The sequence below is a fragment of the Crotalus tigris genome, unplaced genomic scaffold (assembly GCF_016545835.1).
Source record: "Crotalus tigris isolate CLP2741 ecotype Arizona unplaced genomic scaffold, ASM1654583v1 scf7180000019173.45859301935:6455823, whole genome shotgun sequence".
Lineage (NCBI taxonomy): Eukaryota > Metazoa > Chordata > Lepidosauria > Squamata > Viperidae > Crotalus > Crotalus tigris.
Genome location: NW_024097414.1, coordinates 4,381,432 through 4,403,082, shown reverse-complemented (window position 1 = coordinate 4,403,082; position 21,651 = coordinate 4,381,432). Strand labels below are relative to the sequence as shown.

Here is a 21,651-nt window from a genome sequence, read left to right as displayed (position 1 = left end):
AAATCTAGCTTCCCCATTGACTTTGCTGGTCAGGAGGTCGCAAAAGGGAATCGCGTGACCGTGGGACACCGCAAAGGTCATCAATATGAACCGGTTGCCAATCATCTGAATTTTGAGCATGTGATCCTGAGGATGTTACAAAAGCCGTAACTGAAAAACAGCCATAAGTCAACGTTTTTCAACGCCATTGTAACTTTGAACAGTCACTAAACAAAGTTGTAAGTTGAGGACTACCTGTAATGCAAGATGGGAAGAGACCTGGCCCATAGACCTAGTCAAGGGTCAGACACAACTCAATGGGTGGCATCAGCAGCCACAAGCTGGAGAACAAAGCCTGACAAAAACGACCCAGATCATAACCTTCGACTCTCATCCTCTGTCTTGTGCTTCTCCTTTTAACTTCTTCCTAAAAAGCCCTTCGTATTCTAATGGGGATCAAGGGATCCTTTTTCTGCCATTCTAATGAAAATCACACACACGTGCGCGCGCGCACATTCACAAACCAACTCTAGAGTGTCACGTTTTGGGTGTTAGAAGTAACAGGTTGACCTATGCAGAACTCTATGAAATTTGGAGATTTAAAACGTCGGCAGAATGGTTGCAGGAACTGGGTCTGGCCAGTCCAGAGAAAAGAAGGAGTAGGGGAAACACGATAGCAGTATTCCAGTATTTGAGGGGCTGCCACAAAGAAGATGGGGGGGGGGTCAACGTCTTTCTCAAAGCACCAGAAGGCAAGAAAAAGAAACAATGGAAACTACTCAAGGAGAGAAGAATTAAGGAGAAACTTCCAAACAGTGAGGACAATCAACCAGTGGAACAAGTGGCCTTCAGAAGTTGTGGGTGCTCCATCACTGGAGGTTTTCAAGAAGACATTGGACAGCCATTTGTTGGAACTGGTATAGGGTCTCTTGCTTGAGCAGGGGGTTGGGCTAGAAGATCTCCAAGTTCCCTTCCAGATCTATGTCTTCCGTTGAGGAAAATCAGTACATCCCTCTGTCCTAGACTCAACTTATTGCTGGAGTTCCTTTCACCCTTCTGCCCCCACCCCACTGATGGGTGACACAAGGATTTATTTCCAGCTTGAAGGGCTGCAACGGAGACCTCAGATTAGGTCATGCTTTTCCCCTTTGCAATGTGAGGAGGTGCCATTAAGCCATGCTTATAACAACAACCCTGTGAGGTGGGCTGGGCTGAGAGTGATTAGTCCAAAGTCACCCAGCTGGCTTTTGTGCCTAAGGCGGGACTAGAACCCACCACCTCCTGGTGGTGGCCCAGAGTTACCCAGCTGATTTTCTCGCTTTACGGCGGGACTAGATGATTGCCCCAAACTCACCCAAGCGCCTTGCGTGCCTAAAGTGGGAACTAGAACTCACAGCCTCCTGTGAGTTTCTAGCCGGTTGCCCTTCATCCCTAGACCAGGCTAGCTTTCCGAAACATTTCATTTTAAAAATGATTTTGCAGCCCTACCTGCCTCGTGAAGCCAACCGCTTCCTGCGTGATTGAAGCTGCAAGTTTGCTCCTTCTTCACTGCACAGAAGGCATCACACACACACACACACACACACAGAGAGAGAGAGAGAGAGAGAGAGAGAGAGAGAGAGAGAGAGAGAGAGAGAGAATTTTCCAAGCCCCAAGCAAGGAAGTGGTTAAGTTTCTTGCCGAGAGGGAAGTCTGACTTACAAGCCGTGCCTCTAAAACTTCTTCATTTCCTCCTGAGCTGGCTCAGCAGAGGGCTGTTCATGTTGACTGGCCAGAGTCCGTGAACAGCCGTTCTTCCTCTCCTCTCAACTGGAAGAAGCCCTCCTTGAGATCTTCCAGCTCTTCCATCCAAGGTCGGTCTCTGAGATGCTCTTTAAGAAAAGAAGAGGGTCTCTTTCAGTTGTCTTCTCCTCTCTTGCTAACTTCCTGGCAAAGGCATTTCTCTCTGCAGGGATGGCTGGGGTCCAACTTTGGGAGTGGAAAACTGGTTTGACTCTCCTTTCTCTCCACCCCGCTTTCCTGTCCCATCCACCTCCTCCTCCTCCTCCTTTCCACTTGGCCGTCATTTCTTTTCCATTTCTTCTGGCAATACTTTCAGGAAGTTCTTTTCTTCCCCCCCCCCCCCCCTTTTCCACCCACTGAGCTTTCTCACCAGGGAGCGGTTGGCTGCCCTTTGTGTATTCCATTGGAGAGAACTCCTCAAAAGCCCAAAATTGTCTGCAGATTAAGCCACATTTCTCCTCTGAAGTGTGCTTAGATCTCCAGCAAGAACTTTTGGGGCCGTTTCTTCAACAGGTTGGGCAGAACTTTTTGGATCCAGAGTTCACCTGAGCTTTAGGACACTCGTGGGAGATGCAAGGCAAAATTATATATTTTTTTCATCCAAGGAAGCAGACGGTTATTTTTAGATATTTTTTTCCCCTGCAGGGTCCTGCAAGATTACTAAGCAGATTTTAGCTATTTGGAACTAGTGAGAAAGAGCTGAATTCCTCTTTCTCCTGCGTGCATGTTAGAGTTCGGAATCGGCTGAGGGTAAAATTCAGGTGAAGTGACTGTCTCGTTTACTGAGCCTTAAATCTCAGCAATTTCTCTGAGCTAATTGATAATCGGAGGCTCCTATGCTACCTTCCCATGCAGATAAGAAATATGGTTAGAAGTGGTGAGTAACCTCAGGGGGATGAATCATCCATCATCCCCAGCCCTCCTTTTGACGTCCCTCCCTCCCACCCACCCATCACCATCAACCAATCCTAACTGACCTTTACGCTATCATGTTCAGGCATGAAAAAAAACAGAGGCAAGTTCATAAATAGGCTTAATAAAAACAAATACACCAGAAAGAAACAGACCAAAAATAAAAAAAAAAACCAGGGGAAGGCATAAAATCTTGGCTTCCTTCCATTTTCACCCTTGCTACCAAATGTGAGTTTTCAGCCATCAAAAGATTGGCTTTCTGTGGCTGAAAGGCAATAGAGTAAAAAACTTGGAGGAAAAAAAAAAAGACAGGAAAACGGAAATATTTCTTAACCATGACTAATTTGGCAATACCATATAAGGGCAAAAGCAGCCTCGGAGAGGAAGACCCGAGACGGATGTCGACATTGAATTTCCTCATGTGGCTCAGCCTGATGGTTTTTAATTCTGCTTTTTCACAAAAGCAGCCAAGTAGCTCGACCAACACCTTTTGCAGAATAATCACAGACAATAGAAGCACCCAGCTATAGAGAAGCACCCCAAAACAGAGATAAAAGACACCACGCCTGATCAGTGTGATTGGTCTCCTTTTTTTTGAGAGCCACCAATGACTCAGATCTTCAAGGCAACAACAAAGTCATCACAGCTTGTTTGTGGACAGGCGGAGGTCAGAAACAGCACAGCTTTTAAACTGTGCAAATCAGTGATATCCCAGCTAGGAACCCTTGCGTCCATTTCTCCCCTTTTGCACGTTCAGCTTTCTTGGTTGGGTTTATCAGTGGTAGTCCTTGACTTACGGCCACCATTGGAACGAGACTTTCCGTTGCTAAGCAAGGTGGTTGTAACTCTTTCTCTCAGGTGCAAAAAATCAGATCCACACGGGAAGGTCTAATTAAGCTGATGTATTGCGACTCACGCCTATGCACAGGAATAGTCTTCGCTAACCAGTCAACATCTGCTAGGAGTTAGATCAGAGTCGGTGGAATTTGAGGGAGGTTGGACTTCATTTATGGCTACGTAGAGATTCTAGGCTGGTGCCTCTTTTGACTCTGTCCCCAGGTTCTGCTACTCCTTTCCCTACATTCTTCCAGCTAGCCTCCTCCATTCACGAGAAAGCTAAAGCTTTCTAAATTTCTAAAGCTAAGCTGTTTTTCCTTCTGGGCAGGTTAAAAAAGCCATGGCTTATCAAAGCTTCCTGCTGGAACCCATCACCTGTCACGCCTGGAACAAGGACCGAAGCCGTAAGTCTACCTTTTTCAAAGGGCTGCCAGATCCCCAGAGATTCAGCTCCTGAAAGCAACAATTGTGCCAATTAACAATTCTTAACCTTATAGGAGAGATAACAACAACAATAATAATAAAGTTGGGATCTTGAAGGCCATCTAGTCCACATGAATCTATGGAAGTTCTAGAAGTCATCTAGTCCATCCATATGGATCCATGGGGGTTCTAGAAGTCATCTAGCCTATCCATGTGGATCCGTGAGGGCCCTAGAAGTCATCTAGACCATCCACATGGATATGTAGGGTCCTATAAGTCATCTAGGTCATCCACATCGATCCATGGGGGTTCTAGAAGTCATCTAGCCTACCCATGTGGATCTGTGGGGGTCCTAGAAGTCATATAGCCCATCCACATCGATCCATGGGGGTTCTAGAAGTCATCTAGCCTACCCATGTGGATCTGTGGGGGTCCTAGAAGTCATATAGCCCATCCACGGGGATCCATGGGGGTTCTAGAAATCATCTAGCCTATCCATGTGGATCTATGGGGGTCCTAGAAGTCATCTAGCCCATTCATAGGGATCCCTGGGGATTCTAGAAGTCATCTAGCCCATCCATCCGTATATCCACGTAAGATCTGCAAGCGCAGGATCCCTCACAAGGGGCACAGGGAGGGAGAGGCATTCTTTGTGCCACAGCGGTTAGAAAGCCTCTCCTGTCTTCCGCCCACCTCCTCTTTCCTTGGAATGTCCACCCCTTTCATTCCACATCGACTCCCTGAGAAGGAGAACAAGACTGCTTTCTCTTCTGCGTAGCTGAATCGGGGATATTCCAGCCATCAGATCATAAAGAGCCATTGATCTGCAAATGCTTTTTTGGGGGGAGTGTTTCTTTTTTGTGCTGTTGAAAAAAACAACACCAAGACCTAATATTAGGAGAAAACCAAGTTTTTATGGCTTCCCTGGTTTTTTGTCTGTTTCTTTCTGGTTTGTTTGCTTCAGTGGTTTGATAAAATGGGCCAGGAGGTTTTGATATTGACGTATTCCCCAAGCCGGTTTTGCAGTCCTGAGTTATCTTATTTCCCACAGAAATTGCCATCTCCCCCAACAATCATGAAGTCCACATCTACAAGAAAAACGGTGCCAAGTGGGACAAGATCCATGAATTGAAGGAACACAACGGACACGTGACAGGTGAGGACAACTAAGTTCCCCCCTAGCTGGAAGGAGGTGAGGGAAAGAAGGATGCTTTTTCCAGCACTGGACACCTTGCCCAACTAGATCTTCTGGAAGTGGTAGTCACACACCTGCAGAAGATTAGAGCAAAGGTGAGAGTCAATAAGATATTTAAATCAGAAGAGAACACATCTTTTTGGAACCCCTTGTCCCATCCCTTTTTTAATGGCCACAAAATAGACCACCACAACCCAACCCACAGACCCGGAAGCCAGTAGGACAAAACCGTGAAGAACAACACCCACCCTTGGCTTCAACTGATCTCCTTGACAGGCATTGACTGGGCTCCCGACAGCAACCGGATTGTGAGCTGCGGGACAGACCGCAACGCCTACGTCTGGACCCTGAAGAACGACGTTTGGAAGCCCACCCTGGTCATCCTCCGGATCAACCGCGCTGCCTGTTGTGTGAAGTGGTCCCCGAAAGAGAACAAGTTTGCTGTGGGCAGCGGCTCCCGGAGGATCTCCATCTGCTACTTTGAGCAAGAAAACGATTGGTGCGTCTTGGCAAATGCAAGGGAGGCGGGCGGTGTGGGGTTGTCTGTTCCTCAAATTCCTCAAATGCAACCAACATGAGCAAAACTGTTGGAGATGAATCTACGAACCAAGGTGAACCAGGCTGATAACTTCCCCTTCCCTCTCTGACTTCTCCCAGGTGGGTCTGTAAGCACATCAAGAAGCCAATTCGATCAACCATACTCTGCCTGGACTGGCACCCCAACAATGTCCTCCTGGCAGCGGGATCCTGCGACTTCAAGTGCCGGTAAGCCTTCTGGCTTGGCTCCTTTTCCAATTTAGCCGATGAACGGTTTCAACCTTCCCATCTGGGTGGAATTATGAAACCCGGATGATGGTGGTGCTGTTAGACAGTGATCGTTTACGTGACCTTGTCTGATTGTGTGCCGTCACGGAGGTTTTTGTCACAAATTTTGATCAGTTTATCCAAACATAAAACACAGAAATATGGAGAAAAATGAAAACAATAGGAAAGTAGGGGAGAAGGGGAAGAGGAAAAACAAATATAAGGGAAACGAAAGAAAAAAAGAGCATTGGCTCCCAACTCTTTGTAGTGTAGTAGAATAAGGTAATTCCAAGCTCAGCATCTTACTTCTACATAGTAATATCTTCTCATCATCTCTGTAACAACAAATCTATCTAATTAGTAAAGCCCCAAATCGAAGTTTCATTTTCCCCACCTCAAGCGCAACATTCAAAAGGGGGTTTCCAAGGAGAAACAAAATTAATTATATCCTTTTCTTGAATCAAAGCAGTCCGTTTCGCTATCTCTGCTAACTCAGTCAATTTTTTCAGCCTTTCGTCCGTTCCATTTTTGTGCATAGAGGATTCTTGCTACTGTCAGTATGTATAACATCAACGTTCCAATTTTTTTTTTTCAAGTTCTTTGTCCATTATACCCAGCGGAAAAGTCTCTGGTTTTATAGGTGTGGATCGTTGGAGACCGCTCTAGATAATGTTCACCAGAACAATTCTGTCCCACACGATTAGGGTAGACGTAATATAAATATGTAATTAAGTCTTCTTCTCCACCTGTTGCACGCTGGTTGATGCAATGGCGGATCTAGCTGAAATAGCTCCTTTTCTGTTGTGTGTTGGAGTCAGGCACATTCTTTCCCTCCTTACCACCATGTTTTTCTCCTTTCCTCTCCAGGATTTTCTCGGCCTACATTAAAGAGGTGGAAGAGCGGCCAGCTCCTACTCCTTGGGGATCCAAGATGACATTTGGGGAGCTCATGTTTGAGTCGAAGAGTAGTTACAGCTGGGTCCACAGCATCTGCTTTTCAGAGAGTGGCAACCGTTTAGCCTGGGTGGGCCATGACAGCACTATTTGTCTGGCGGATGCCAACAAGAAAATGGCGTAAGTAGGATGGGATGAGAATGTGGGGAAGAGATCTGAGGGAGGTTGAGGGATTGTTACAGGAAGAAGGAAGAGCCTTGAGAAACAGGAGGAAGGACAACAAAGATGATCAGGGGACTGGGGGCTAAAACATATAAGGAACGGTTGCTGGAATTGGGTAGTTTAACGAAGAGAAGGACGAGGGGGGACATGATAGAAGTCTTCCAATATTTGAGGGGTGCCCCAAAGAAAGAGGGAGTCAAGCTATTCTCCAAAGCACCTGAAGGCAGGACAAGAAGCAACGGATGGAAACTAACCAAAGAGAGAAGCAACCTAGAAATAGGAGAAATTTCATGACAGTTAGAACAATTAACCAATGGAACAACCTGCCTCCAGAAGCGGTGAATGTTCGAATGCTGCAAGTTTTTAAGAAGAGACTGGACAGCCATTTGTCTGAAATGGTATAGGGTTTCCTGCCTGAGCAGGGGGTTGGACTAGAAGACCTCCAAGGTCCCTTCCAACTCTGTTATTCTGTTAAGAATCACAGTTAGGACAACAGTTGGATAAGAGAAAGCTGGGACAGAAATGTAATTTGAGACAGCATTGCAAGAATCTTTTATTAAAACCTTATATTTTTAAAGTTGCATTAGCCTGCATGCTTTTTTGGTCTATGAGTTTGGTATATCTTGGAGAACTGATATATGTGGATCAACAAAAATTCACACGGATGTAGAGTTTGGAACATTGGATGTGTGGTGCTTTATTTGAAATCAGTCAATCTCTGACTGGAGTTTTCACATTCATGTTTGAAACGAATATGAAGGATTGGTCTCAAGCTTTGTTTTTCTCCTCAGGGTAGCCTGCCTTTCTACGGAGACTCTGCCCCTCCTGGCTGTGACTTTCATCACCGAGAACAGTCTTGTGGCTGCCGTAAGTCATGCGCTTTCTCCTTTATTGGGTGATTTTCGCACAAAAGATTTTCACGTAGAGGAATGTGTCCCTCATTTGGGGAAATGGCTAAGCGATCGTCCTCGCTATGTGGATAATGTCATTTTAAGGCTTAACAGGTAGATGGCACCATACCGCTTAGGAATGGATCTGCAAAAGGTACAGTCCAGTAAAGGAAAATATTTGTAATAGGCGATCCTTGGTGGTCTCTGAGATTGGATGTTTTCTTGCAGACGTTTCACAACCCAAACTAGATAACCTCATCTGATAGAATATGTCCTCTTCTGTCTTTCTTGAAAAGCATCCAGCATTCTCCATCTTACCTCTTTCCACAGATTATGAAATTTAGAGCACAATGTAATCCTTTCCCAGCTGTACTACTTTCCCAGGAACGACACATTTGGGAATTGTGGACCAGCCACATCTGAAGGAAACCGATTCGGGGGTAGCTCTATCCAACCATCAGTCGTAACACGTGAACTTCCTCGCCATCGTCTTCTGAGATACGTTCTTGACTTCTCTTTTTCCAGGGACACGACTGTTACCCAATGCTGTTTGCGTACGACGAACAGCAGGGTGCACTGAGCTATGGAGGGAAAATGGACATCCCCAAACAGAGTTCCCAGCGGGGACTCACAGCTAGGGAGCGCTTTCAAAACCTGGACAAGAAAGCCAGCTCTGACACCAACAAGGCTTCTCTGGACACAGTCCACAAGAACAGCATCAGGCAAGTCCGCTTTAAAACTCCTCTTTCCTTTATAACAGGGGGGTCTTTGAACCTGGCAAGTTTGAAGACGTGTGGACTTCAAATCCCATAATTCCCTCAGCCAGCAGAAGTCCACAAGTCTTAAAGCTGCCAAGTTTGGAGAGCACTTTATGAGATATAGATGGGTTGACCAAATTGGTGTCAATTCTTAGCAACTACGTAGATTTTCTGCAAGGGGATCTGTGCCCAACCTGATCCTTCCGCTCTTCCAATGGTGATGCATTGACCCTGTCCACTTTGCTGCCATTTATCTTATTTCCCTTCTTTCTTTCATCTTTTTGTGGCATTATAGTTTTCTCAGAAGATACAGACCTATCTTCTAAGTTCACGATCTGATCAGGTGGCTTCAAGCCACCCTCATTCAAACTAAGGAAACCACTTCAAACTGCTTTGAGAAACTTTTCTTTTTAAAAAAGCTCGTCTCCTTTTACCGCTGAGCCCTGGTTCCATCTTCCTTAAAATGTCCTGAAGCCATAATCAAAATCAACATCCTTGATCAGCTTAGCAAATTTTGCAACGTTTTCTGTTGGAGGAATTGGCAGACCTTTTTCTGTTGTGGCTGTGATTTTAGAAATCAGGAAACTATTAAAAACTTGAAAGCCCAACCAGAATTAACTTGAGAGGGAGGGGGGTGGGATTCTATGACCTAGACTGGACCATAACTTTGCCATCGGACCATCTAAAAATTGTGAAATTAAAAATCTCGTGTTCTAACTTCTGAGAATGACTTGGCTTGGTGGTAGAACTTGATGTGCAAGGATCCATGGTCAATCTCTGACATCTCCAAGAAGATGACTTTAGGAAATGTTGGGGTTTTTTTATTCCCCAAAAGCTCCTTTGGATCCTCCCAGTCCTTCAATCACAATTCCCAACGACTGCAGCATCAGTGTTGGACTCAATTCTTATGCAACTAAGAAATCCACTTTCTGAAGAGCTGGATTTTCAAAAGATCAAGCTACTCCCTGTTCCTGGATCCACCACCCACGGATGATTGTTGCCCATCACTATCCAGTTTGTAGGGTTTTCTGCTCCAGTTGAGAAGACTCAACTCAGGGATTCTTCTCTTTTCTCTTCCAGCCAAATCTCTGTGGTTGCTGGCGGGAAGGGCAACTGCTCCAAATTCTGTACTACCGGAATGGATGGCGGCATGAGCATATGGGATGTCAAGGTAAGCAGCAAGGGCTGAAGGGGGCTTCCCCATGCCATCAGATGGAATTGATACAGAGGAAACAGGAATGTTAGAATAGAATAATAGAGATGGAAGGCACCTTGGAGGTTTTGTAGTCCAGCCCCCTGCTCAAGCAAGAAACCCTATACAAATGTTTCTCCAGTCTCTTTTTAAAAACTTTCAGTGTTGGAGAATTCACAGCTTCTGGAGGCAGGTTGTCCCACTGGTTGTTCTAACTGTCAGGAAGTTTCTCCTTAGTTCCAGGTTGCTTCTCTCCTTGATTAGTTTCCATCCGTTGCTTCTTGTCCTGCCTTCAGGTGCTTTGGAGAATGGCTTCGCTCCCTCTTCTTTGTGGCAGTCCCTGAGATATTGGGACACAGCTATCACATCACCCTGGTCCTTCTCTTCATGTTGAGTTTAGACATTTTAATGCTTAAATGTGCAGTTGGCCTGCTGTAAAAAAACTTCCCAAAATATCAAAAACAGAGCATCTGGCTCCAGCATCATTTGTCTTTCTAAAGTCCCAGAAGATTCTCAAAAAATCAAAATCCTGGTTAGCTGCAATGCAGGGCTTGTTTTAGATCAGGGTTTCTCAACTGGGGCTTTAATGGTTCACTTTGTTTCTTCACATTGCAAGAAGCAAAACCTATTCTCCCGCTAAAAAAAACAAACACAAAAATTAGGGTTCAGTGGAAATTTGGAAGAAAATCAAGGCAGGAAAGGGAATTGAGTTTTCAGGGGGAAACAGAAGACAAGAAGTTTTTTTTCACTCCCATGTTTTTACTTCCCACTTGAGGCAAAGAAAAGGGAGAAAAAAAAAAACCCAAACAAGGTGTTAAGAGACTTATAGAACTGTGAATCCAGGGTGAAATCACCCTGGATCCTGATGGACCCATTTCTGACCCTGAGCAAATAGCTACCGGATTGGAAGCCTGTTCCTTTTGTGTTTTCAGACCTTAGAGGCTGCGATGAAAGGACTTCGCATCAAATAAGCAAATTCCTGCCTGCCAAGAAAACCAATCAAGGCGTAGTCCATTCCTGCTTTGGAGAACCTTTGAAAGTCAATCCCAGATGCTACAAACTCAGCTTTTAAGCCTCCTGGGCAGGAACCCAGAGTGGTTAAAAAAAATTAAATAAAATACCTGCAATTAAAAACAAACTCTAAAATCTGAGTCTGTCATGGTTTGGGGTCTTTCCCCCCCCCCCCGCAGTCAAGCCGGCGTTTTTCAGAATTTACAGGTAGTCCTCAACTTACATCCACCACGGAGACCAACATTGTTGATCTGCCTTCCCCACTGGCTTTGCTTGTCAGAAGGTCGCGAAGGGGGGGGGGTCACGTGACCCCGGGGGACACTGCAACCGTCACAAGTACATGCCAGTTGCTAAGCGTCCGAATTTGGATCACGTGACCTTGGGAAGGCTGCCACGGCCCTAAGGGTGAAAAACGGCCCTAAATCACTTTTTTTCAAGCACCGTTGTTAACTCCGAACAGTCACTAAATGAACTAAGTTGAGGACGGCTTATACTGCCTCACCTCTGACCCCTATTAGCAGGATTTCAGGGGGACCCTGGGAAGTGAAATCTGGGCGGCTTGGAGGACCCCCCCCCAGACTGAGGTTATCCGCCCTGTGGAAAACGGGATTTAAAAACCCTTTCTCAGGTGACGTTCGAACGCTTTTCCTGAGGGGGTTAAAGCCACTAGACCAGACTGTTACGATAATTTAAACTTTATTCAGCCAAATATACAGGTTTCTCTCTTCCCCCCCCCCCCGTCTCGCCTGCCTCTAGTCCAGAAGGATACACAATCCCCAAGATGCGTTCTCTGGTTTTCATTTTTGCTCAGGTTATTTAAAAAGGAAAAAAAAAAGTCTTTACTGACTCCCAGAGAAGAAGGAAATGAAAAGGACGGCTTTAAAAAAAAATAACAACAGGGTGGATAAGCGAAAACTAAATAGCCAGAGGGTTGGAGCTAAGGATTCCAACCCCCCCCCCACAATTGTTCATTTCCCTGGACTCTGCTACAGTCCAGGCTCATGCCAAAGCACACTGCGTTCCCCCCCCCCAATATATAACTTTTGGAAATGCATCTACAGGGGTCCAAGCTACTCCTTCCCCCCCCCCGCCTAGTTTCCTGAAAGCTAGCTGAAGCCATCCACCCCTCCCCAGCAAATCTTCCACCTCCGTTTGCGTCCCACCCGAAATCAAAACACCTCAAACCGTTCAGCCGGCGGCGGTTCCCCCCCCCTCCTGAAAACGGTCACTTTAATGCAACCGTTGGCGTTCTCACGACTCTGCACCAAAAGTTAAGAGATCCCGGTTCTCCTGCCCTCCCCTGCTGCTTTCCCTCCCTCGCCTGCGTGCCCACCCACCCCGTTCCCCCCCCCCCCAAAAGTAATCCCATGGAATTTCTGTGCCCAGATGAAGACAAACACGGAGCCGTCCGTTTCTGTTCAGAGGTGACGGTGAGGCTGCCATCGCTGTGGCTGCCTCCCCTCCTGCAGCCACTCTGGGAAAGGACGCTGCAGCGAGTCCAAAGGGGGCCAGGCCAGGCACAGTCCCGGGATTTCCCTCCTCTTGGGTGGCCGGCCTTTACTTGTTGAGAGACAGCGACTGCATCCGCTTGCCTGCCAGGGCTGCTTCGTCTTTAGCTGGGGAAGGAAGCAAGAGATAAGAACCGCTGAATCCTCCCTTCTCATTTCCATCTAGCTCAGGGGTTCTCAACCTTTTTAATGCCGCGACCCCCAACCGGTCGTAAGTCGAGGACTACTCAACTGGTGCAGCACCGTTTGCGGAATGGGACTTTTGGCGGGCTCAGCAGGGCAGAGACAACCTGGACAATTCCTGTTGGCTTTTGAAAGCCAATAGAATTAGACTCTATTCAAGAGAGTCTCTTCTATTGGCTTTCAAAAGCCAATAGAGTAAAAGGGAGTAGCACAGCTAAAGGGGAAAGAAAATGGCAGACTGTGTTGTTTGGCGAGCCCCGTGAAATGGTTGTTCGACCCCAAATGGGGTCCCGACCCACAGGTGGAGAACCACTGATGTAGTTCCTTCCTTCCCTCCCTTCCTCCCTTCTCATTTCCATCTCCTTTAGCCTCCACCAAATTTTCCTCCCACCTCGTCTCTCCTCTTCCTTCTTCTTGGCTGCCTCTTCCCTCTGTTTCCGGATAATGGCTAGCCGGGCGAGGTCGGCCTTTGCCTGTTCCGTTTTCCCCGCCAGGTGCATCTTCATGTACCTTTCCTTGGCTTTCTGTTTTTCAATCTCTTCTCTGCAAAGGGAGGGAGGGAGGAGGAAGAAGGAGCACAACATCCAGGTAAACACGGTGCCTTGGGGAGCAGCTGGCCCAGCTGGACACGGCAGGTTCAACAGAGGGAATCAAACAGCTTGTATTTCAGCCCTGCGGCCTGGCTATAGAGCAAATTTTAAAAGCAGCAGGAGCCGGAGGGGGGGGGAAAGAGAGAAATACAGGGAGTCCTCGACTTACGACAGCTCATTTAGTGAACGTCCAAGGTTCCCATTGAAAAAAGTGACGTATGGCCCTTTTTCACCGTTACGACCTATACAGCATCCTCTGTGATCGCACGGTCAACATTCAGACGCTTGGCCACTGCTTCATACTTATGACCGTGGAGATCACAGGATCCCCTTTTGCGACCGTTGGACCAGCCAAGTCAACGGGGATGCCAGATTCACTTAACAACCGGGTTACTAACTTATGAACTGCAGGGGTTCGCTTAGCGACCGTGGCGCGAAAGGTCATAAATGGGGCAAAACGCACGTAACAAATGTCTCGCTTAACAACAGAAATTTTTCGGGCTTCCTGGTGGTCGTAAGTCAAGAACTGCCTGTGCGTGACCGCAAGGCTCCCGACAGGCTACGTTTCGCTTGCAAGTCAAGATAGTGGGTTTTTTTTTTTTTTTTAGCCCTGCCACTTTCGAAGGCGAGGACTTCAACTCCCAGAATCCCCCAGGTAGCTCTGCTAAGGCCAAGGTTGACAAAGGCGGATGTGAAGAATGAAACCAGAGAGTGCAATTTGTGCTGCCCTTTCCCTGTTCTCCAAGGGATTAAGAAAAAAAAAAAAACCCTCATCATCCAAACCTTTGGCTAATTCCTGGAAGTTCTGGAAAGAGGCCGGCAAGGCCAGGACTGCCCCCCACCCACCCACCCCTCCCTGAGAGGGGAAGGAGATGGCTTACCGTTCTCTACGCGACAATTCCCGCGGGCTCTCCATATCGAGCTGAGTAACCTTTTTAGAGGTTGGCACCGCGCGGTTGGGATTTTCAATGTCGATCATGCCTTCCACTCCTTTGTGCTTTGGCTGGAAGGGAAAGGCGCAAGAAAAGAGCCAGTTGGAACCTCTTTCTGGGAGGTAGTTGTGTGATGGAGAAGTGGGAGCGGGAGGAAAGAGGTGTGGCCCGGGGATAAGAGAGGTTATCGTTGGCAGCTGCATAGCGGGGAAAGAACAGAAAAATGGATGGAAGAGGAGGACAGGAAGAAAGAAGGAAGGGGAGGGAGGGAAGGAGAGGGAGGAAGGAAGAAGGAAGGAGAGGAGTGGAAGGAGAAAGGGGAGGAAGGAAAAAGGAGGAAGGAAAGGAAGAAGAAAGGGAAGGAGAGGAAGGGAAGGAAGGAAGTGAAGGAGAGGAAGGAAGGAAGGAAAGGAGAGGAAGGGAAGGGGAGGGAGGAAGAAGGAAGGGGAGGAGAGGAAGGAAAAAGGAGGGAAGGGAAGGAAGGGAAGGAGAGGAAGGGAAGGGGAGGGGAGGGAGGAAGAAGGAAGGAGAGGAGAGGAAGGAGGAAGGGGAGGAAGGAAAAAGGGAGGAAGGGAAGGGAAGAAGAGGAAGGGAAGGGGAGGAAGAAGGAAGGGGAGGAGAGGAAGGGGAGAAAGGAAAAAGGGAGGAAGGGAAGGGAAGGAGAGGAAGGGGAGGGAGGAAGAAGGAAGGGGAGGAGATGAAGGAAAAAGGGAGGAAGGAAAAAGGGAGGAAGGGAAGGGAAGGAGAGGAAGGGAAGGGGAGGGAGGAAGAAGGAAGGGGAGGAGAGGAAGGAAAAAGGGAGGAAGGGAAGGGAAGGGGAGGAAGGGAAGGGGAGGAAGGAGAGGAAGGAGAGGAGGAAAAAAGGGAGGCAGGGAAGGGAAGGCAGTCAGAAACAACCCTCCCCAGCTTGTCAGGCTGGAGAAAAGAGACGTGGAAAAACCTCTCCTTGCAAGGGTCTGTTAATGTAGCCTTACAATGAAGCAGACGTAGCTCATCTGCTCCCTTTCCAGTCTGGCCCCCTAGCCAGGCTGACTTTAAGGCAAAGGAGTAGCCCGATCCCAGGCTGTGGCGAGGGAACAAGAGGCAGCCCAATATGTGTGTGGAAGAATCAACTGGCTGACTCTAAGCCAGCAGCAGCTCATCCCTCTTCTCTGCTTCCTGTATTAGGGAAGTGCTTCCACCCCAACCAACCTCCTCCCCCTCCTCCTCCTCCTCTTCCTCCTCCTCTCTACCTGATAGTCTTCGCCCTCTTCTTCCTCGCTCTCATCCGAATCTAGCGACTTCTCCTTCTTCTTGGGTTCGCCAGAGGCCCCAGGGCCTCCTTCCTCTTGCTCCTCTTCCTCTTCCTGTGGAAAAGAGAAGCATCAGCAAAGCAGAACAGCCGCAGGGGAAATTATGGTGAGGCCAGAACGATCCGGAGTGATTTAGCTTCAATCAATGGAGAGCCCGTTACTCTCTCTGACTGCCTGGCATGCTGGGAACGTTGAGAGGACAACAAGGGGGAGCTGCCCCTTCTCAGCCTAAGCTACCTTACTATCACCACAACTGGGGCCATATTGACAGTCGTAAGTCGGAACACCCACAGAACTGATCCCAACGTTACCACAATTTTCGCGGTGGTCGTTAATGAACCACCGCCGTCATGAAGCAAAGCCACAGCCGCGAACCACTGTAAGTGCAAACCCATTCTTCTGGATAGGCAATTTTCTCGGAAACCAGCAAAAGAAAATGGCTAAAAAAATTGTGGCCACGTGACTGGAGGAAGCCACAGCTAGTTGCAAAGGGCAAGCTGGCTGCCAAATGCTTGAAATAAACCCTGGCAAGAAAGGGGAAAAACTCACTTAACAAAGGTCTTGCTTAGCAACAAAAATTGTGGTCAATAAGTTATGGTCGATAAGTCAAGGACTAACTGTACCTTGGGGAAACCCTCAAATCCAGCATTGCTTCTTCGGTAACCACTCGGCTTTCATCAAGTATACCCTTGGCTAAACGTGGGCCTAAGAGTCTTGCTTTCTAACTGACCAAGCTGGGACAGCTGACACAGGACCAGATGAGCTGTGTCCTGGCCCGACACTTCGAAAGCTCAGCTCCTTACCCTGGCCTTCTGTTTCTCAGCCTGCAGCTGGGCATCAATCTCTTCCGGGCTTGTGTACTGCCGTGCTCGGCCTTTATGGCCCCCTTTTTTACCTGCAAGTAGAAAGTGGGTTTACGATTATTCCCTCCCCTCTTCCTCCTCTAAGTTGTCCTGCTTCCATTGGCAGACAGGCTTAGACTCCCATTGGGGGAAGCAGCTAGTTGCCAGGATAAAATAGTCTTCTCCCACATCAGCACCCCCCCACCCCCCATACACACCATGGAAAGGCCTGAGGGGGGGGGGAAAGGCCGTTTCCAGAAATGGATACATGAAAGAAGAGCAAGGAAATATTGTTGAAGAACCCATCCAGGGGTAGGGGGTGGGGAAAAGGCTTTTTGGGTTCCCTATGGACCAATCCCGCCCTTCCTCTTGCTTTCGATCCTGACCGGCTCAAGGATGGCTCAGCCTTCCATCCTTCCAAGGTGGGTAAAATGAGGACCCAGATTGTTGGGGGGGAGTAATGACAAGTCATGACTCTGTAAACTTCTTAGAGAGGCCTGTAAAGCAGTATGTAAGTCTCAGTGCTATTGCTATTTTAGGAAATCTACAATCCAGGCTCAATTCCAGGAGAAGACCCCCTCTGGCTAAAGGACCAGGAGGGGAAAAAAATAAGTATAAAGGAGAATATTTGTAGCTCAGGGTTGAAATGAGGGGTACTTGGTTGTTTTCTTGCAGATGTTTCATTACCAAACTAGGTAACATCATCAATGGTAGAAGGGAGTGGAAAAGAAGAAGAGGGGGGAGGAGGAGGACTGTGGGGTCCTTGCTGCTCTCCGAGCGTGGTGGTTTTCTTGCAGACGTTTCGTTAAACTAGTTAACATAACCATGGAGAAATATAAGATTTTAACCAGAGAAGGCCGAAAGACTTCCCAAAGTGGGTAGTTCTTTGGAAGGTGCTTTCTGCCGTCCAAAGGGGGGAGGGTGAATTTCCTCAGCTGCGGGGTATAAACTGAGACCTCCCTTACTCACCCCATCCCATCCTGCTTCCCACATGGAAAGGGAGGCTGCCAGCAATCCCCCCCCCAAAAAAACCTGGCTCTGCTTGGCAGCCGACCCGCGGGAAGCCCTCCCAGCAGATCCCGGTGGCCTGATGCAATCCACCCAGCTGGCCCTGCCATCCCCCCCCCCCCCAGGAGGAGGAGCAGGAGAGGCTGCCAGGTTGCTTCTGCTGCTGCCCAGGCACCGGATTCCCATCACATGGGGGGGGGAGACAGGAAGGAATGCTGGGGGAAAGCAGGGAGGGTTCTCCCCCTCTTCCTCCCCTACTCGGGCTAATTAAGCCCCCCACCCCGATTTCACTCCAATTAAGCCCCGCCCCCATTAGACTCCGAGACCCCCTCTCCAATCTGACGTTACTTAATCCCCCCCACCCCAATTTGGCTCTCATGGAGGCCCCCCCACTCCCTGATTTGACATTAAGCCCCCCTCCCTGATTTGACTCACAGGGACCCCCACCCTCTAATTCGGCACTAATTAATCCCTCCCTCTAATTTGGCACTAATTAATCCCCCCACCCGCTGATTTGGCTCTCAGGGAGCCCCCACCCACCCGCTGATCTGACCCTAATTTGTGCCCCCACCTCCTTAAAGGAAGAATCTCGGGGGGGGGGCTGCCCTTGAATGCTATCCAAACAACCCCCCTCCCCAATTTTAGGATTTCTTTAGTTTTTTTTTTTTTTAAGGAGAGGAATCAGCAGGAAAGGCCCTGAAACGCCTCCAAGGCATCCCGGCCCTTCCGGGCAGGGGGGGCGGCGGGTTGTAATGCCCATGGGGCCCGGCCGGGGACGATGGGGAGTGTAGTCCAGCTGCTTGAGGAGCTGGGTCTTCCCCGGAACGGGCCCCGCGGCGGCAGCCTCCGGCGGTCGGCTGGGCGCTCACCTCCTTTGGGCATAGCGAGGTCAGGCAACAATGGCGGTTCCGACGGCGAGCGAGTCCTCCTGCTTCTCCTCCCGCCCCCCCAACACGCCTCGCTTCGCCCCGAGCTGGGAGCGACCCGGAAACGGAAGTGGGGCCGGCGTCGTCCTCGGCATCGTCGGTTGAGGTCCCCGGCCACCCTCTTTTCGTGGCTGCCTGCGTTGAGGCTGTCTTGCCTACCGCCTGATGGAAAACGGAGCGAGCTTTAGCGTGCGGGGGAGGAATGAAAGCAGCGCGTCTTTCCGTCTCGGCCGCTCCGATAAGAGTGTCGGCTCACTCGAGGATTTCTTGTGAAGGCGTCGCGCCTGAATTCTGGCGCCCGGCCAATCAGGCAACTTTTTTAGACAGATGGACTAGGGAAAGTCCTCTGGGAAGCGACTGCGGGGGAAAGGAGGGCCTGGGTGCGGGTGACGTCACTGCGGGGCGACGGGAGCGCCGGAGAGGCGGAAGAGCGCGGCGGAGGAGAAAAGCAGCGCCCCGAAAACGTGAGTGTCCCCCCCCCCGTCGGGCCAGAAGGGGGGCCCGGAGCCCCGAAACCCCGACCGTGGCCCCCGAGGCCCCGTCTCTCTCTGGCGAGGGCATGTTTAAAGCCTCGCTGCGTGGCAGGCAGGCAGAAACCCGCAGGGAGAGTTTCTTGCTGGAAGGAGACTCACCGGTGTGACTTCCACCTGGGCTGCCACTGTGATCGGCCTTTCCCCACCGAGGAAGACCGGCGGCCCTGCTGTTGCTGCTTGGGGAGGGGAGGAAGCCTGACCTCGGGAGTAGAGCCTGCAAAGGAGAAGAACCTGCGCTTGGGTTCCTTTATTTTCCCCTTCCTCAAAATCACACAGGACCCCCGAAGAGCTTTGCTTTGTGTGGGTTGCATCGATGGCTCTTTGTCTTAGAAGTGATGCGTTTCATAGATTGCAGGCAGTCCTTGCTTAGCGACTGCCTCATTTGGAGAAGGGCTAGTGGCAGTGAATGCTTTAATTTTTAATATGGTAAATATTGGCGAAAACTAATCAAAGGGAGAAGCAGCTTAGAACTAAGGAGAAACTTCCTGATAGTTAATTAATCAGTGGAACAACCTGCCTCCAGAAGTTGTGGATGCTCCAACACTGGAAGTTTTTAAGAAGAGATAGGGTCTTCTTCTTAAGCAGGGGGCTGGACTAGAAGACCTCCAAGGTCCCTTCCAACTCCATTGTTATTGTTATTATTACCCATATAAACCAAAGCTCTTTTGGGGGTCTATTTTTTTTAAGTGGGAAGGGCCCTTGAGGGGAAAAAAAAGTTTAAGAAACACTGTTAGGCTTTAGTTTTTATCAACTGGGTATAAAAATCTCAATGTCCTATATCTCCTACTGACATTTTCATCCCCCTCATCCCGTTTCATTTGGTGTCTTCCTCATCAGACTATACATACATCTCAAATGTTTCTTCTGCAGGTTTTTTTTCCTTTTTTGAAGCGATGCCCAAGGTGAAAAGGAGCAGAAAACCACCTCCAGATGGCTGGGAATTGATTGAGCCAACCCTAGATGAGCTGGATCAAAAAATGAGAGAAGGTGAGAGACGGGGGGGGGGGGGTGTTGGCTTAACTGCAAACGTTACAGAAAAATGGGGAAAAAAGGTGTGAGAATGGGAAAGTAATGTACAGTCTGTGCCATTTCTCTCTCAGCTGAGACTGAACCACATGAAGGAAAAAGAAAAGTGGAATCTCTTTGGCCCATCTTCAGAATTCATCATCAGAAAACACGCTATATTTTTGATCTCTTCTATAAAAGGAAAGCCATTAGTCGAGGTAAGACAGTGGGCTTTTTGATCTCATCTTGAAAAGATAAACCTTTGTCTTTTTGTTGTGTGTGTGTGGAAAATAGTCAGCCCTTTGAGGTAGGCCAAGTCAGGAAACAAGACTTCAAAGATTACTGGAACTCTTATTATGGGGTATAACAGACTCTTGAAAGCCTGGCAGTTTCTCTGCGTGCCCTGTTAATATCAAAAAAAGATAGTGGGACAATGTTGAGTTTTTCACTTCTGCTTATGCAGGACAGACAATCTGGGGATGGAGTCAAGTGAGGAATCAGCCTGGAGTCCTTACACTCCCACAAACTTAGTCCAACTCCTGTTGAATTCTGTTAAACTCTTGTCTTAACACCAGTTTAATGCTGTTAGTTGGATAAATTCTTGTATACAGGTATGAACAATAAACCAGCTTAACTGGAACTTCTTGTTGGTGCCCGATAGCTTAGGTGACATTTACTGAATTAGCTGGTATTTACTGAATTCCTTCTTCAAGGCCATTTCCATACACCTTTACCAGTGTTCACCTATTTCCAAATTCTAGCTCATTTAATCAGAGGAATGTAGTCACTCTTTCATCTGTACCTGCCCTATATAGAATTATATGAATATTGTATTAGAGAAGGCTACGCGGACAAAAACCTGATTGCAAAATGGAAGAAGCAAGGCTACGAAAACCTCTGCTGCTTACGCTGCATCCAGACTCGCGATACCAATTTTGGAACCAACTGCATTTGTAGAGTGCCCAAAAGTAAACTGGAAGTGGTAAGGAACATTGTTTTTAAGTCATTTGGAGCCATTCTTTTAGTATCCACTTTCTTCTCCCCTTGCATGCATAGTCAAAAGCCCAATCATGTATAAAACATAGCTTATGAAATTCCCGTCCTGTAAAAAATACCCCTGCTCTAAAATCAAGTTTTTTCAAATCACTGATTCCTTTTTTTCTATTTCTTGTATTACTTTACGGTATTTTTCCCACTCACCTGTTGGTTTCCTTCTACAGGGGAGAATAATCGAGTGTACTCACTGTGGCTGCCGAGGCTGCTCTGGATGAAACATTCTTCAAAAGCAACCCCAACTTCTTAAAGATTTTAAGTGACTTGTTACCATCAAGGACTGCTCATAAGAACTATTTTTTTTTTCACAACAGACCTATTGTGAGATGATTCCCTTTGCCTCCCGCAATAGAATAATTGTATAAATGCATTTGATGTTTTGATGTCCTACATTGTCATTGTATTTTAAAATAAAGTCTTGCCTGCTTCTCCCAAATGATAAGCACCGTTGTCAGATTTTGTAATTATTTTCCTGCACTAGTTCTAGCAATAATAGGCTACATTAAGTACTTCTTTATCCTCTAGCGAGTTGAAAATATTGGGGGTCACTAATACATAATGATCATTAGTAAATATAAAATTCTTGGAACTCAACATCCATTTCAAGCAAAGAAACCAGGGAGCTGAAACAAAATTTTATACACTGCCATGTTAAATAATTGTCCCTTTTTAATTATATGAATAGTTGTATGGATGCTGCGGGATAGTAAAAGGATAGGAAATTTCCCTTACTTTGGGAATCTTTACTGAAGCCCAATTTTATTTAGTTGTAAATTTATATTTATATAGTCTCTTTTGTTTTCTCCACCAATGTTCCCAGAAAATGTTGAGTAGGAAATATTTGCAGCAAATGTTGCTCAGTACAACTTGTACTTTCAAA

General features: G+C 47.8%; 3 protein-coding genes across 3 annotated transcripts; 2 read left to right on the top strand and 1 right to left on the bottom strand.

Annotated features, from left to right (window-relative positions):
* Positions 1 to 1,693: 1,693 nt before the first annotated feature.
* On the top strand, positions 1,694 to 11,034 carry ARPC1B (actin related protein 2/3 complex subunit 1B). The gene is made up of 10 exons (XM_039360488.1): positions 1,694 to 1,832; positions 3,839 to 3,914; positions 4,985 to 5,089; positions 5,405 to 5,627; positions 5,786 to 5,893; positions 6,800 to 7,006; positions 7,840 to 7,915; positions 8,464 to 8,660; positions 9,777 to 9,867; positions 10,821 to 11,034. The coding sequence occupies exons 2-10, from the start codon at positions 3,851 to 3,853 to the stop codon at positions 10,857 to 10,859; spliced, it is 1,110 nt and encodes a 369-aa protein (XP_039216422.1). The 5' UTR covers positions 1,694 to 1,832; positions 3,839 to 3,850; the 3' UTR covers positions 10,860 to 11,034.
* Positions 11,035 to 12,235: 1,201 nt separating this feature from the next.
* On the bottom strand, positions 12,236 to 18,277 carry PDAP1 (PDGFA associated protein 1). Its single transcript, XM_039360491.1, has 6 exons — positions 18,124 to 18,277; positions 16,208 to 16,299; positions 15,345 to 15,458; positions 14,062 to 14,183; positions 12,982 to 13,133; positions 12,236 to 12,515 (listed from the first exon to the last, which is right to left on the bottom strand). The coding sequence occupies exons 1-6, from the start codon at positions 18,134 to 18,136 to the stop codon at positions 12,457 to 12,459; spliced, it is 552 nt and encodes a 183-aa protein (XP_039216425.1). The 5' UTR covers positions 18,137 to 18,277; the 3' UTR covers positions 12,236 to 12,456.
* A 229-nt stretch (positions 18,278 to 18,506) lies between these two features.
* BUD31 (BUD31 homolog) lies at positions 18,507 to 21,213 on the top strand. Its single transcript, XM_039360490.1, has 5 exons — positions 18,507 to 18,644; positions 19,584 to 19,700; positions 19,814 to 19,936; positions 20,534 to 20,700; positions 20,939 to 21,213. Exons 2-5 carry the CDS (start codon positions 19,607 to 19,609, stop codon positions 20,987 to 20,989), a joined length of 435 nt encoding a protein of 144 aa, XP_039216424.1. The 5' UTR covers positions 18,507 to 18,644; positions 19,584 to 19,606; the 3' UTR covers positions 20,990 to 21,213.
* The last annotated feature ends 438 nt before the right edge of the window (positions 21,214 to 21,651 follow it).

Coding starts and splice junctions, on each gene's coding strand:
- ARPC1B (XM_039360488.1), top strand. CDS start 3,851: ATGGCTTATCAAAGCTTCCTGCTGGAACCCATCACCTGTCACGCCTGG. Junction 5,894..6,799: donor TCCTGCGACTTCAAGTGCCG/GTAAGCCTTCTG, acceptor TTTCCTCTCCAG/GATTTTCTCGGCCTACATTA. Junction 8,661..9,776: donor GTCCACAAGAACAGCATCAG/GCAAGTCCGCTT, acceptor TTTCTCTTCCAG/CCAAATCTCTGTGGTTGCTG.
- PDAP1 (XM_039360491.1), bottom strand. Junction 13,134..14,061: donor GAATTGTCGCGTAGAGAACG/GTAAGCCATCTC, acceptor CTCCCTTTGCAG/AGAAGAGATTGAAAAACAGA. Junction 12,516..12,981: donor GAAGGAAGAGGAGAGACGAG/GTGGGAGGAAAA, acceptor TTCCTTCCCCAG/CTAAAGACGAAGCAGCCCTG.
- BUD31 (XM_039360490.1), top strand. CDS start 19,607: ATGCCCAAGGTGAAAAGGAGCAGAAAACCACCTCCAGATGGCTGGGAA. Junction 19,937..20,533: donor AAGGAAAGCCATTAGTCGAG/GTAAGACAGTGG, acceptor TGCCCTATATAG/AATTATATGAATATTGTATT. Junction 20,701..20,938: donor CCAAAAGTAAACTGGAAGTG/GTAAGGAACATT, acceptor TTCCTTCTACAG/GGGAGAATAATCGAGTGTAC.